Source organism: Sitophilus oryzae, unplaced genomic scaffold, assembly GCF_002938485.1.
Source record: "Sitophilus oryzae breed Bouriz unplaced genomic scaffold, Soryzae_2.0 scaffold_1518_pilon_pilon, whole genome shotgun sequence".
In the NCBI taxonomy this organism is placed as follows: domain Eukaryota; kingdom Metazoa; phylum Arthropoda; class Insecta; order Coleoptera; family Curculionidae; genus Sitophilus; species Sitophilus oryzae.
Genome location: NW_022146190.1, coordinates 312,117 through 324,235, shown reverse-complemented (window position 1 = coordinate 324,235; position 12,119 = coordinate 312,117). Strand labels below are relative to the sequence as shown.

The window sequence follows — 12,119 nt, the reverse complement described above, 5'->3', positions numbered from 1 at the left end:
GAAAAAAAGGCTTATGGACCTTCAAAAAAACCACATGTAAATTAAAAGGATCCATTAAATTTTCGATTGGTTTATTTTGATGAGTGAGATAAATATGAAATACATATTCCTACTAGCCAACAGACTTGGAGGCATCCTATATTATATATGCATCCTCATTTCTACAATTGCAGGCGTTTACAAAATATAGATAAATGTTTTGCACGAGGAGTCTGACAGACCACTCTGTAGCCGTTAAGGCTGTTATCTTTAATTAACAAAGATGTTAAATACATACAGGGTCTTAAAAGATCCAGTGTCTTAAAAAAATCTCTTACAAGATCGCTGTCATTTTATATGTAAAATTATATGAGAAATGTCATCGATCGTCATTTCATAGCCATCGCTGACGCCGTTTTTATTCGATCATACGGTATATTTTACCTTTAGAACGATACACATACCCATAAATTCAATGTGGATTTATAACATTGTTTTAAATGAGACTGTTCCACATTTGATAAGAAAAATCGGATTGGAGGCCGTGTGTAAATTCTATTCATAAATCAATCTTGAACTTGAAATGAGGTATTATTCCTATAGGCCATTAACGATATCAATATCGCTCAGTATAATTACATAATTTAATGAATGAAACTACATTATTATTAGAACATAAATAATTTATTTTTTAGGACTTAACACAATGCATATTGTACAGATTTTCTTAAATTAAAACAGAATAATTTAAAATTTTCATACATAAATATAAATTGGCTATTTTGTACAGTCAATGCAACGTAACAAGTGATAAAAACTGTCCGTCGTTTGCACTGAAATACTACTATCTGTGTCATCCCATGGAAAACAACAATACAAGACAATGAAAAATGTACCATTTGTATTACGAGATATAATAAAACTATATCAGAAAGCTATTGCAAACTGTACATTTTCTGTACTTTTTGGAGATTGTTTAGTGTCTGAATTCACGATTTGTGTTAACAAATCATGCAGAAATAAATATTACTAAAACTAATTTCTATATTTTAGAGAGTGATTCATAAAATCCACAAAGGAAATTAATTATAAATAACACGAATACTTAGAAACACAAATCGGAATTCTAGACAATTTTACTATTTTTTCATTGTATTGAAATTTTCCTTTAAATGTTATGTGGTAACAATCATTTACTTAGTTGCAGATTCTAGATACGCGATGAGATCTCCACGTTCATTGGGTTTTTTAAGGCCTGCGAACACCATTTTTGTTCCGGGGATGTATTTCTTGGGATTTTCTAGGTATTCAAATAAGGTGTCCTTGCTCCATGTAATACCTATAACAATAATTATATAAAATTAAATGTTTATTGTAAACAGGAATGTAATTAATAATAATTGAAGGATCCAGGGGAAAAAATTAACTTCTGATACAACATTGTCAATATGCTATAAATACTGTATCATCGAATAAAAACGGCGTCAGCGATGGCTATGAATGAAGATCGCTATCATTTTGTATGTAAATTTATATGGAAAATGTCATCGATTGTCATTTCATAGCAATCGCTGACGCCGTTTTTATTCAATCATACCGTACTAATTAGTTGTGAACAAATATTTAATATTGCAAATAAAGAAAAATAACTTTCGAAAAAATGTTATGAATCACAGGAAATTGTTCCTAGAATTATGCGTATTGTTATAAAATATATTGCACATTTATGTTGCAAAATTTAAAGAAATATTTCTATTAAGTTATCTTGTGTAAAAGACAATAATTAAAGTACCTTTAGCTTTGTTGGCATCCGTGTAGGAAAATCCTGCGGCTTGTCCAGTTTTTCTTCCAAAAATGCCATGAAGATTAGGTCCAGTTTTGTGTTTGCCACCGGCTTCCACTGTATGACATTGTGCACATCTCTGTACGAAGATTTTCTTGCCTTTTTCTACATCACCAGCTGGTACACCCATGTTGTAGTAGGTTTTTAAATTTGTAAAACTAGAAAAAAAAATTGAATTGCTATTGCTATTTAAAATCCTTTCACCAATTGTCAAGTATCAAAGTACCACGTGGTACGAGATAAGACTTTAAACTCGAACTTTTAGCATCAAGTACTAAGCTTAAAATGACGATCGTCGGGTTAACTTACATAAAACATGACGAAATAATTAATAGACACGGAATAACAATGACGTCATGCACGTGATAATTCGGGAATTTTTCTTGGAATCGCCAAAGTCAAAGTACGGTTATAAAACCACCTTAACACCTTAAAAACTAACCTTATGAATGTAGCGCGAAAATTGATCTTGAAAAAGAAAATTCAATTTTATAGTTAATTTTGAACGTAAAAATAACTATTTGATGATACTTTTTGGAAAATATTAATATAGAAAAACTCAGGATAATATCTTGTTACATAACACTGAATGAGAGGAACAATGAAAATCATTATTTTCGCATGATATTGTTATATTTGCATTAAATAGATTAATATTAAAAATATCATCTAAAAATATGGGGTAATTTGGATCTTACCTATTATATCACAGAATAAATGAACGAGGATAAAAATCCACCAACCTACAAGCAAAAAGTCAATTTTTAAACTGATCGATTTTTGCAAATTTTGGACTTTTGCGCTATGCCGAACGAACTTGATTCCTTTCAGTGCGGGCATCCGATCTTTTTTGTATTGTTTTCTCAGCATTTCGATGCATTAGAAAAGAAGGAAAATTAAACGCTTCTTTAATTGTACAAGGTACGTACTTTTTTAAAAAATAAAGTAGCATTAACAAAGTAAAATTAACAGATGGCAGATAATTAAGTTCTTCAAAAAATATTAAATTAAACATGATTAAACTTAAATTCTGCTTAAATTAAAAAAATATATGGTTAAATTATTTTGAAAGTTAGATTCCATTTCCATTTTATTACTAATGCTATCTAGTCAGTAACAGATGGCGGTATAATTCGTAATCCGTTGGTTATCTATCTTGGTTATAGATGGCGCTGAAGTATTGGATGACTTAATATCTCACTACTCGTTCCCGACGTAAAATAAGAATATATACCCCTTGAAAAACCCCCTAAATGTACTCGCTTCGGCGGTACATATACTAAAATTGGAACGATACAGAGAAGATTAGCATGGCCCCTGCGCAAGGATGACACGCAAAATCGTGAAGCGTTCCACATTTTTTGAAACTTTTAATTCTGAAATGTTATTAAATATTTAAAATATTTTTTTTGCATATAATTTTATTTTTCAATTTTTTAAAACTTTTTTATAATTTTTTGAAACTTGTTGAAACTTTTGATTGTTTTTCGAAACTTTTCTATTTATATATTTCTATTTATAAAATTCTCAAGAAAATAATGCAGTTTATGTAGAATTCTATAAGAAACTCAAAAATGGTAAAAGAAATAGGGGTTGCTATTTAAAATTTTAGGGGTAGGTGCCCTGGGAGTCAAGGGGTTGAAAGTAACACGACAACAAATGCCTCAAAAATTGTCCCTCTTGATATGTAAATTGACGTGTGTTTCGCTAAATTTTCATACTATCATCGGTAGAGGTAATATTAAATAATGTTCGTTTTCAAATTGTCACCCTGTATACATTAAAAGCATAACTTATTTTTAAAAATTCAAAAAGAAAGACCACTATTACAATCTATTTACTAAATATAAAAAACAGTAATACATGACATCATGACAAAGGAAATTTACAGCGATTGGTTTAAAAAAATTGTTAATCAAAATGAAATTGAAGAACATAATAAATGCCTAATATAGGTACATTAAATATCAATCTACTTCATAAATCAATCTATAATAATATAGCTATCATACTATCATCGGTAGAAGCAATACTAAATACTGTTCGTTTTCAAATTGTCACCCTGTATATTTCTAATTCATATTAACGTTATGATTGAAAAAAAAACGATGTCTAGTTGACTTGGAAATGACGATCGACAACATTCTCCATATAACTTTACAATAAAAAATGACAGCGATCTTCATTTTCAAGTCCTATCTCTGACACCGTTTTATTTCAATCGTATGGTATATTATTTGAAACTTAACGGAAATTAGTGGTTAATTCTTAGAAAAACGTCTATAATTAGTTTCTTCACTTGATATTTTTATATTAAAAGATTATTGAGCAGAATGAGATTCAGGAATTTTTACCAAACTAAATGCACAAAAATTCGGAAACATATTTTTTATTTTTATCAGTGCACTGTGGCTTGCGGTTTCTTTCAAAATGAAGGAAGCTGATTAAGTTTTAAACTTAATATCTTTTTCTTTAGTTAGTAGCGGAACTCTACACGCGCCAAATAAAGTGAATTTTGTGTATTTACAAAAGGTCAGTAAAAGTTTTTATGTATTTTGAGTATAATAGAAAAGTTAGTTGTAGTATAATTAAAAAACAATACGCTAGAGTCTTGCACATATTCGATTGAGGGTGAGTTCACATTTAAATCAAGTTCAAAATATTTATAGTTTGGTAAAAAAACGAGTATTCGCGATTTAATTTTTTTTGTAGCTTTATTTACATAGATAAATAGATAAATTTCACATTCTCATTTCTATTTTTTTTTGTTCTACAAGATGGTGTTATCAAATTTTCAACCTGATGTTTCTTCTTTCAGCCGCCATTTTCAACTTTAATTTTTAAATACGGTTCTGGATTTTAATTAAAACCAAAGATGTATGACACTTTATTCGAAAAATGTATATTAATATGATCTTTTTCTTACTAAAAATCTATTTTTGGTGTCTCTGGCTGATGAGGCTCGAATTTGGAACACTCTCTATTTTGTAGGTACATTGAAAGCTTTCCCAAAATTATTATAAAATAGAAATATCTTTCAAATCGTGTTTTTTTTTGCAAAAGCTAAATATTATGTATTCTGATATATACAGGGTATCACAGAAAAAAGTGCAAGTATTTTAACTGGTAGTATATTTCGGCCTCAGAAACACGCCTATGAGGTTTTTTTTGCGAAAAATTTTTTTTGAAAATTTGGAGTTTTTAGAAAAAAAAAATGAATTTTTTTTAGTTTTAAGTTAAAAAACATAATTTCTTGATAATATGGCAACATAGGCATTAGATTAAATTTACATGAAAGAAAATCCCGAAAAGAGCCAGGTGGTTCTCAAAATTTAAGCAAAAAAGCATTTTTTGTTTAAATTTTCAAAGTAAAATAACTCGGTTATTTTGGACTTATTTGAAAAATGGTAAAGAGAAAAAAAGTTTCTTTTGACCAGATCTACCACCGCTTAAAATACTTGCACTTATTTCTGGAACACCCTGTATAGGGTGAGTCTTAAATAAGTGCAAATATTTTCAGAGCTCTGAAAATATTAAAAGCTCTACCAACTGGTAGAGCTCAATAAAGGAAATATATTTGATCTTTATCGTTTTTCAAATATCCAAACAAGTTACTTTACTTCGAAAATTTGAAAAAAAAATTTCAAATTTTCGAACAAACGATTTTGTGCTTAAATTTTGAGAACCACAACCACGGGATCTTTTCTGAATACTTGTAAATTTAATCTACTACCAATGTTATCATATTATCCTTATATTATCAACTAATTATGTTTTTAACTGAAAACTAAAAAAAATCACAAAATTTTTTCAAAAAAAAAAACAAATTTTCGATTTTTTTTTTACGAAAAAAACCTCGTAGACTTAAAAATATTTGCACTTGTTAACTCACCGTGTATTCATTCAAAATTAGATGTTGTCCTGGTAAAGGAATATACAGGGTGGCCCATTAGAGCGAGGAAGTTCAATTTATTGTCGTTGTTGTCGAAAATTAAAAAAAAGTTTTTGTGTTAATGTTGCATGGCTGGAAAATATTTATACCAAAATGTATGTAGGGGTGGGGTTTCACCCTTCCTATACTTTTTCTTCATTTTTCTTTATTTTTGTGTTTCGAGTTAATTTTTAGTTGGCCACCCGGTATTTCTATTATAAGAAGAAAAAATAGTTTTTTTATTTAAAAAATACATGGAAAAAAATGCTTGTATACGTAACTACAATTATTATTACTGAATTTTTGGTTATAAAGAACTATTTTTAAATATATTATACTGGCTTCTGTTCTTAGATGGAATCTGTACCGGAAGAGGAACGAGCTGAAAAAAATCCGCGACCTTTTCGCATGAGGTTTAAAAAAATGCTTAGTAGTGGTAGTGTTAAATGCGATACTTCGCCTAGTTCGGATAGCCCAAAGACTCCGAAAAGTTTGAACTCTAGTCCATTCAACTGTTATTGTTATAGTTACGATCCAGACGTCCTAGAAAAATTCAAAAGGTAAGAATTATTATTTTTTATGAGATACCGACCACTTTGTATCAATTGATGAGAAGAGAAATCAAAGACATAAAGGCAAGAGGCTAAACTTTAATCAATAATGTGATATTGATTTAACTGGGCAGTTATACACTACTTGCAGGGCTGCAAAATGGCAAAAAACTTAAGTCTTTTTTAATATAAATCATTTTAATGACTTTAGTTATTAGATTTTAAGTCATTTTTCGAAAGCTGACCTAAGACTTAAGATTTAAGTAATTTTCAAAATGATTTGGGATTTAAATCTTTATTCCGAAATAGAAAAAGACTTAAATTTTTTGTCTTTTTATAAATGATTTAAGTAAAATTTTTCATATATTTTTATGGCAAATTTTTAATAGCAGCATTTCCTTTTGAACTATCAGGCGGGCATCCAAACAGCAGATTAAAAACACTGACAGTTAGTATTCGATATAGTTATAGATATATTATTGCATATAGTGATCCTCCCTCCAAAAACATATCACTTTTTAATAGATTTATATTCGATGACATTTAAACTGTAAAGGCTCCCTTTCAGACGCCAACATGTTTGCGCAATCTGGTTTATACAAACCATAATCACAAACTTGTTGGAGTCTATGTTTATACTTTTAACGCTCAAATATTTTGGCACAAAATAGGTACTGTAAACGGTTGAACAAATCGGGTAGTGTAGCGTAGTTCTAGTGGTTGTATTCGCGTATTAATTTGTATTCATACATATTACAAAAGTGAAAGAAAAATAATAATATATGGATATAGACAAAGAGAGGGGGGAACTACTACTAGTAGTTGCTGCTGTTTGTACTATTAAGAAGAAACTCATTTTACAGAAAAAGAAAAGAAGAGAAATTAAATCCCCCCTACAAAAAAGACCTTTTTTGGCTCATACTAATTTAATAAAAGAATTAAGGATTGAGCCCGACGACTTTAGAAACTATTTGCGAATGGACGAGGAAACTTATCTTATATATAACACAATAAGTTTAATAACACCAATCATTAAGAGGGAAGATACTGTCATGAGACGTGCAATTACACCACATGAACGGCTTAGTGCTACGTTGCGGTTTATGGCTACGGGGAGATCCTACGAAGATCTTAAATTCTCCACTTGTATTTCGGCATGTCACCTAAGTAGACTTATTTTTGAAACTTGTGATGCCATGATTGTCATTACGCATGTTCTGTGTATGATAACTGCAGAAACCGGATTGAATTGCACTTTCACGCACACAAATGCACCAACCCCAAACCAAAAATTAAAATAGAACAGATTTGTCCAAACCAATTATTTTAGTATGTACAAACAAAATGTTTGCTCTTTCGCGCACAAATTATTGCGCAAATCGGTTTGTTCAAACTAATTTGCGCAAACATGTTGGCGTGTGAAAGAGAGCCTTAATGGACAGGTAAAAGGCACTACAAAGTCGGTTAAATCTCATACATGTTTTTATGTTTTTAATGATCATATATTTAATTTTTTTTGTATGTAGTTGTTCTGAAAATAAATCGTTTTATTCTTTCATCTGTATCTACAATAATATATTAATATACAGGGTGTTTCAAAAAACATGTGCCATGTCTCGTGGGGAGATTCCTCACGTAAAAATAATATTTATTTTTCATATCAACATAGGTCCGATTCTGCTTTGTTTCGTAGCTACCGGGTGTTAAAGTCTTAATATTTTTTTGATTTATTATAATTTTCTTCCAAGTACTTTTAGTGTTTTGAATGAAAAATGAATATAAATACTACATATTTTAAAGCTAAAAAAGTGTCGACATATTCACCAGGGACGTGCATATGGGTTATCACTGGAATATTTTTCTAAAAAAAGAATGTACGCCACTGACTTTTTTCTCTTGTTACCGAAATAGTGTAAGCAGTTTAATGCCGATTTAAAGTTGTCTCTTGATATTTTGTCGAATTCGGGTGCCTTGGTGAGATAAACGCAATTTTATTAATCACAATTAATAAAAATAAAATTAATACATTGTATATTTTGCCGAATTTATTATTAAATATTATTACTATTAGTCCAACCTACAGAAATTTGAAATAAAAAATAATGGTATTTAAGATATAATTACAAAAAACCTAATTTTAAAAAGTTTTAACATCCTGTAATTCCAAAACTATGCATTTCCATATCCATGTTTATAGGAACTATTTTCTTCATATTTTTTGATGAGGAATTAATGAGAACTTATTAAAAACTTTCGCAAGTTAATGATATTAAAATTTTTAAAAGGTTGCTGTTAGACTAGGATCAAGGGAAATTAATAAAATTGTGTTTATCTCATCAAGGAGGCCGAAATCACAAAATATCAAGAGACAACTTTTAATCGACATTAAATTGCTTACACTATTTCGCTAACAAGAGAAAAAAAGTCAATGGCGTACATTCTTTTCTTAGAAAAATATTCCAGTGAAAAACCCATATGCACGTCCCTGGTGAATTTGTCGACACTCTTTTAGCTTTAATTATGTCATATTTATAGTAACTTTTACCCTCACAATTTCATTCAAAATGCTAAAAGTACTTGGAAGAAAATTATAATAAATCGAAAAAATATTAAGACTTTAACACCCGGTAGCTACGAAACAAAGCAGAATCGGACCTATGTTGATAAGAAAAATAAATCTTATTTTTACGTGAGGAATCTCCCCACGGGAAATGGCACATGTTTTTTGAAACACCCTGTATATTATACAAGAAAATTTATATTATATGTAATATAATTATAAATAATATAAATCCAGGTTCATAGCGTCCTACGCCTTCGGGTACCCAGTTGCCAGCCTTTCCTATTTTCCCAATCCCCTGGATGAAGATCCCTCTCCGACATAGCTTTATGTACTCCTCCAATCCATGTTGCTTTTGGCCTTCCCTTTTTTCTTCTTTCTGATGGTATCCATTTCAAGACTTTCTACATGCATTTCTACATGTATTCGGCCCTCACTCATTCTTTCTACATGCCCATGCCATACCAACTGTCTTCTCTCTATTTCATCAATTAATTATCGTTTTCTGGACATGCATACTTTCCCTGATCTTTTCGTTCGGTACTCTTTCCATTCTTGATATCACCGCAGATCTTCGCCAGAAGTCCATCTCGAGTGCTAATAGTCTTTGTGTCATTCTATTAGTGAGCTGCCATGTTTCACATCCATATAAAACTATACTTTTAAAGATGGAATCATAAATAGTATGTTTTTTCTCATATGAGATGTGCTTGGACCATAATACTGAGTTTAGGCACCCGATGACTTTTTTACCTTTCAGTATTCTTTCCTCGATCTCGCTCTGTATTCGCCCAGTTATAGTCTATCTGAGTTCCAAGGTAGGTGTATTTGCTGCATAGCTATATATTTCCATCCAGATATAGAGTTTCTACTGCTTGGCCTATACATAAATACTTAGTCTTAGACGTATTTACCGACATCCCCCACTTTTCATACTCGTTCAAAAGTCTTGTTGTCATATTGTAGGTCCTCCTTATCCTGGGCACTACCACTTGATCATCTGCAAAGTGAAGGTTGTATAGAGCTGTTTCGTCATTAAGTGGTATTCCCATTCCTCTGCACGATCTACTCCATTTTTCTAGGGCTTCGTTCAGATAGATCTTGAATAACATCGGGGATAGGCAGCAATCTTGTCGTAAGCCCTTAGTTACAGGAAAACTTACAGATAGCGTCGTACCAAGTTTTATTCTTGATGTTGCCTCATTATATAACTGTTTAACTGCTTCTCTCATTGTGTTGTTTATTTAGGATCTTTCGAGGACTTTCCAGAGATTTTGGATCGGAACGGTGTCATACGCTTTTGTAACGTCAACAAAGAGCAGATGTACATCTCTATTGGTTGCCACTTTTTTTCATTTATATATGGACCAGAGCGAATATATGGTCCATACACGATCGTCCCGTACGGAACCCTGCCTGTTCTATTAAATTTATATTAACATTTAAAAATTGGTACTTAAATTGATTTTTGGCTAACTTGACATATGTAATTAATGTTGTAATGTTGTTAAATCATTTTGCCGACATAACTCGCAAATCATCATGATTTAAATCAAAAATATAGTGCTGTAATAAAAACGACTTAAATTACATTATAATGATTTCTCAAGTTTTTACGAAAATGACTTGACTTGAAAAGAGAATGATTCAAGTCAAAGACTAAAATTTTTAAAGATTTAAATTTTTTGATTAACTTAATTAACTTTAAATATGACTTTAGGTTTAAGACTTTTTGAAACTGATTTGTTCCAACTCTGATTACCTACTTGTTGTCTGCTGTAGCCTTTTTGTTGCCAATTGTTAATGGTAGTTTATCAATCAATGGTAGTTCCTCATGCTACCGGCTGGGGAATGACAATCGATGATAATATTGGCGAGGTCAATCTCTAGACGTCATTTACTAAAAATTGACATAAAAATGTCAAAATTGAACACTAATTATAGAAAGATTAAAATAGGACAGAACCATTCGACATACAAATCTATTTCCAAAAAAAAAAAATTGTCAAATTTTAAACAGTCTTCTAACGGCCAACTGGCAGTAAGCGCCAATGAGAAATAAAGGGGAGTTCGAGCCAAGGAAATGACGTCTGGGGTTTGACCCCGCCAAAATTATCATCGATCGTCATTCCCCAGCCGTCTTTGACGCCGTTTTTTTCGATTGTGTAGTGATGAATTTAACTGAATTTGATTTATTACTTTTGTTACTTCTTTTATTATTAATTTTCTTATTATATTAAGCGACAGGTCAAGTTCGTCCCGCCCCATCTCGTCTGGTTCTTTGCCTAGTCCGTTTGATATTTGCAGCCATAGGTAAGTAAATTAAATATATATGTGCATGCTTCTAAATAACTTATATTTTGAAGTACATGTATCTTTTGTGTTATGAAGGCTTAACATTTGCAAACAACATTTACAACTGCCTCTGTCTACCATAATTAAAGTAAGACTTATGTAAGTCTTAAGTATTACTTAAGACTGATGCCAATGACTGCAATCAGCGACTGCCAAGAAGATGTACATGTAATTCCAACAATATGAGTGTGAACTACTTGATCCAATAAAAGACATAAGTACATTTTCTTTTTGATAATATATTTATTTATTTTCTACTAAAAATTCTTAATACTAACAAAATATATATTATGTCGTTTTTCTTTAACAGCACAATGATATACATATATGTATGTTTCGAAAATTGACAATACTACTGGTATTAAATCATAACTATATGCGAATTTGAAAAAGATTAAAATATATTCCTATAATTGAATAGGTACCGATAGAATTGTTTATTTTTTTATTGTATTTAAAAATTTATTCTAAAATAATACCACACTTTTGAAATTAATGAATTATTATAAATTTGTTTATAATATGAACTCATTTCATATGTTCCCGTTATTGAAGGTATACATATTTAAGTTTTTGGTTTACTGGCAATATAAATCTTGTATTTAAATTGCGTCCTGTTCGGTATTGATCAGAGATATTGAGATATATCAATATCTCTGGTATTGATTCATATTATTCGAAATAGTTTAGAAACATTTTTAGTACTACCTCTGGTACTACTTTATTAAACTCTGAATATAATCTTACATCTATTTATACTTATTTAAAGAGGTTTTTTAATATAAATTAATAGAACATGTTTTTAAAACTCCCTTTTATTTTATTTTTAATAATATTTTTATTAAGTATGTATCTACAAATTTTCTCGTAAATCATCTTAACTCTTAACACATGAAATAT

At 30.3% G+C, this 12,119-nt stretch overlaps 2 protein-coding genes and 1 non-coding gene across 3 annotated transcripts; 2 read left to right on the top strand and 1 right to left on the bottom strand.

Moving 5' to 3' along the window:
- Window positions 1–647: 647 nt before the first annotated feature.
- Window positions 648–2,668, bottom strand: LOC115878549 (cytochrome c). The gene is made up of 3 exons (XM_030895073.1): window positions 2,521–2,668; window positions 1,772–1,980; window positions 648–1,318 (listed from the first exon to the last, which is right to left on the bottom strand). Exons 2-3 carry the CDS (start codon window positions 1,950–1,952, stop codon window positions 1,173–1,175), a joined length of 327 nt encoding a protein of 108 aa, XP_030750933.1. The 5' UTR covers window positions 1,953–1,980; window positions 2,521–2,668; the 3' UTR covers window positions 648–1,172.
- Window positions 2,669–3,077: 409 nt separating this feature from the next.
- LOC115878601 lies at window positions 3,078–3,184 on the top strand. The gene has a single exon (XR_004049561.1). It is a non-coding gene; the product is annotated as a U6 spliceosomal RNA (small nuclear RNA).
- A 1,121-nt stretch (window positions 3,185–4,305) lies between these two features.
- On the top strand, window positions 4,306–11,322 carry LOC115878587. The gene is made up of 4 exons (XM_030895135.1): window positions 4,306–4,354; window positions 6,108–6,313; window positions 11,106–11,177; window positions 11,256–11,322. The coding sequence occupies exons 2-4, from the start codon at window positions 6,108–6,110 to the stop codon at window positions 11,320–11,322; spliced, it is 345 nt and encodes a 114-aa protein (XP_030750995.1). The 5' UTR covers window positions 4,306–4,354.
- The last annotated feature ends 797 nt before the right edge of the window (window positions 11,323–12,119 follow it).

Coding starts and splice junctions, on each gene's coding strand:
- LOC115878549 (XM_030895073.1), bottom strand. CDS start 1,952: ATGGGTGTACCAGCTGGTGATGTAGAAAAAGGCAAGAAAATCTTCGTA. Junction 1,319..1,771: donor GGATGCCAACAAAGCTAAAG/GTACTTTAATTA, acceptor TTATTGTTATAG/GTATTACATGGAGCAAGGAC.
- LOC115878587 (XM_030895135.1), top strand. CDS start 6,108: ATGGAATCTGTACCGGAAGAGGAACGAGCTGAAAAAAATCCGCGACCT. Junction 6,314..11,105: donor GTCCTAGAAAAATTCAAAAG/GTAAGAATTATT, acceptor TATTATATTAAG/CGACAGGTCAAGTTCGTCCC. Junction 11,178..11,255: donor TTTGATATTTGCAGCCATAG/GTAAGTAAATTA, acceptor TGTGTTATGAAG/GCTTAACATTTGCAAACAAC.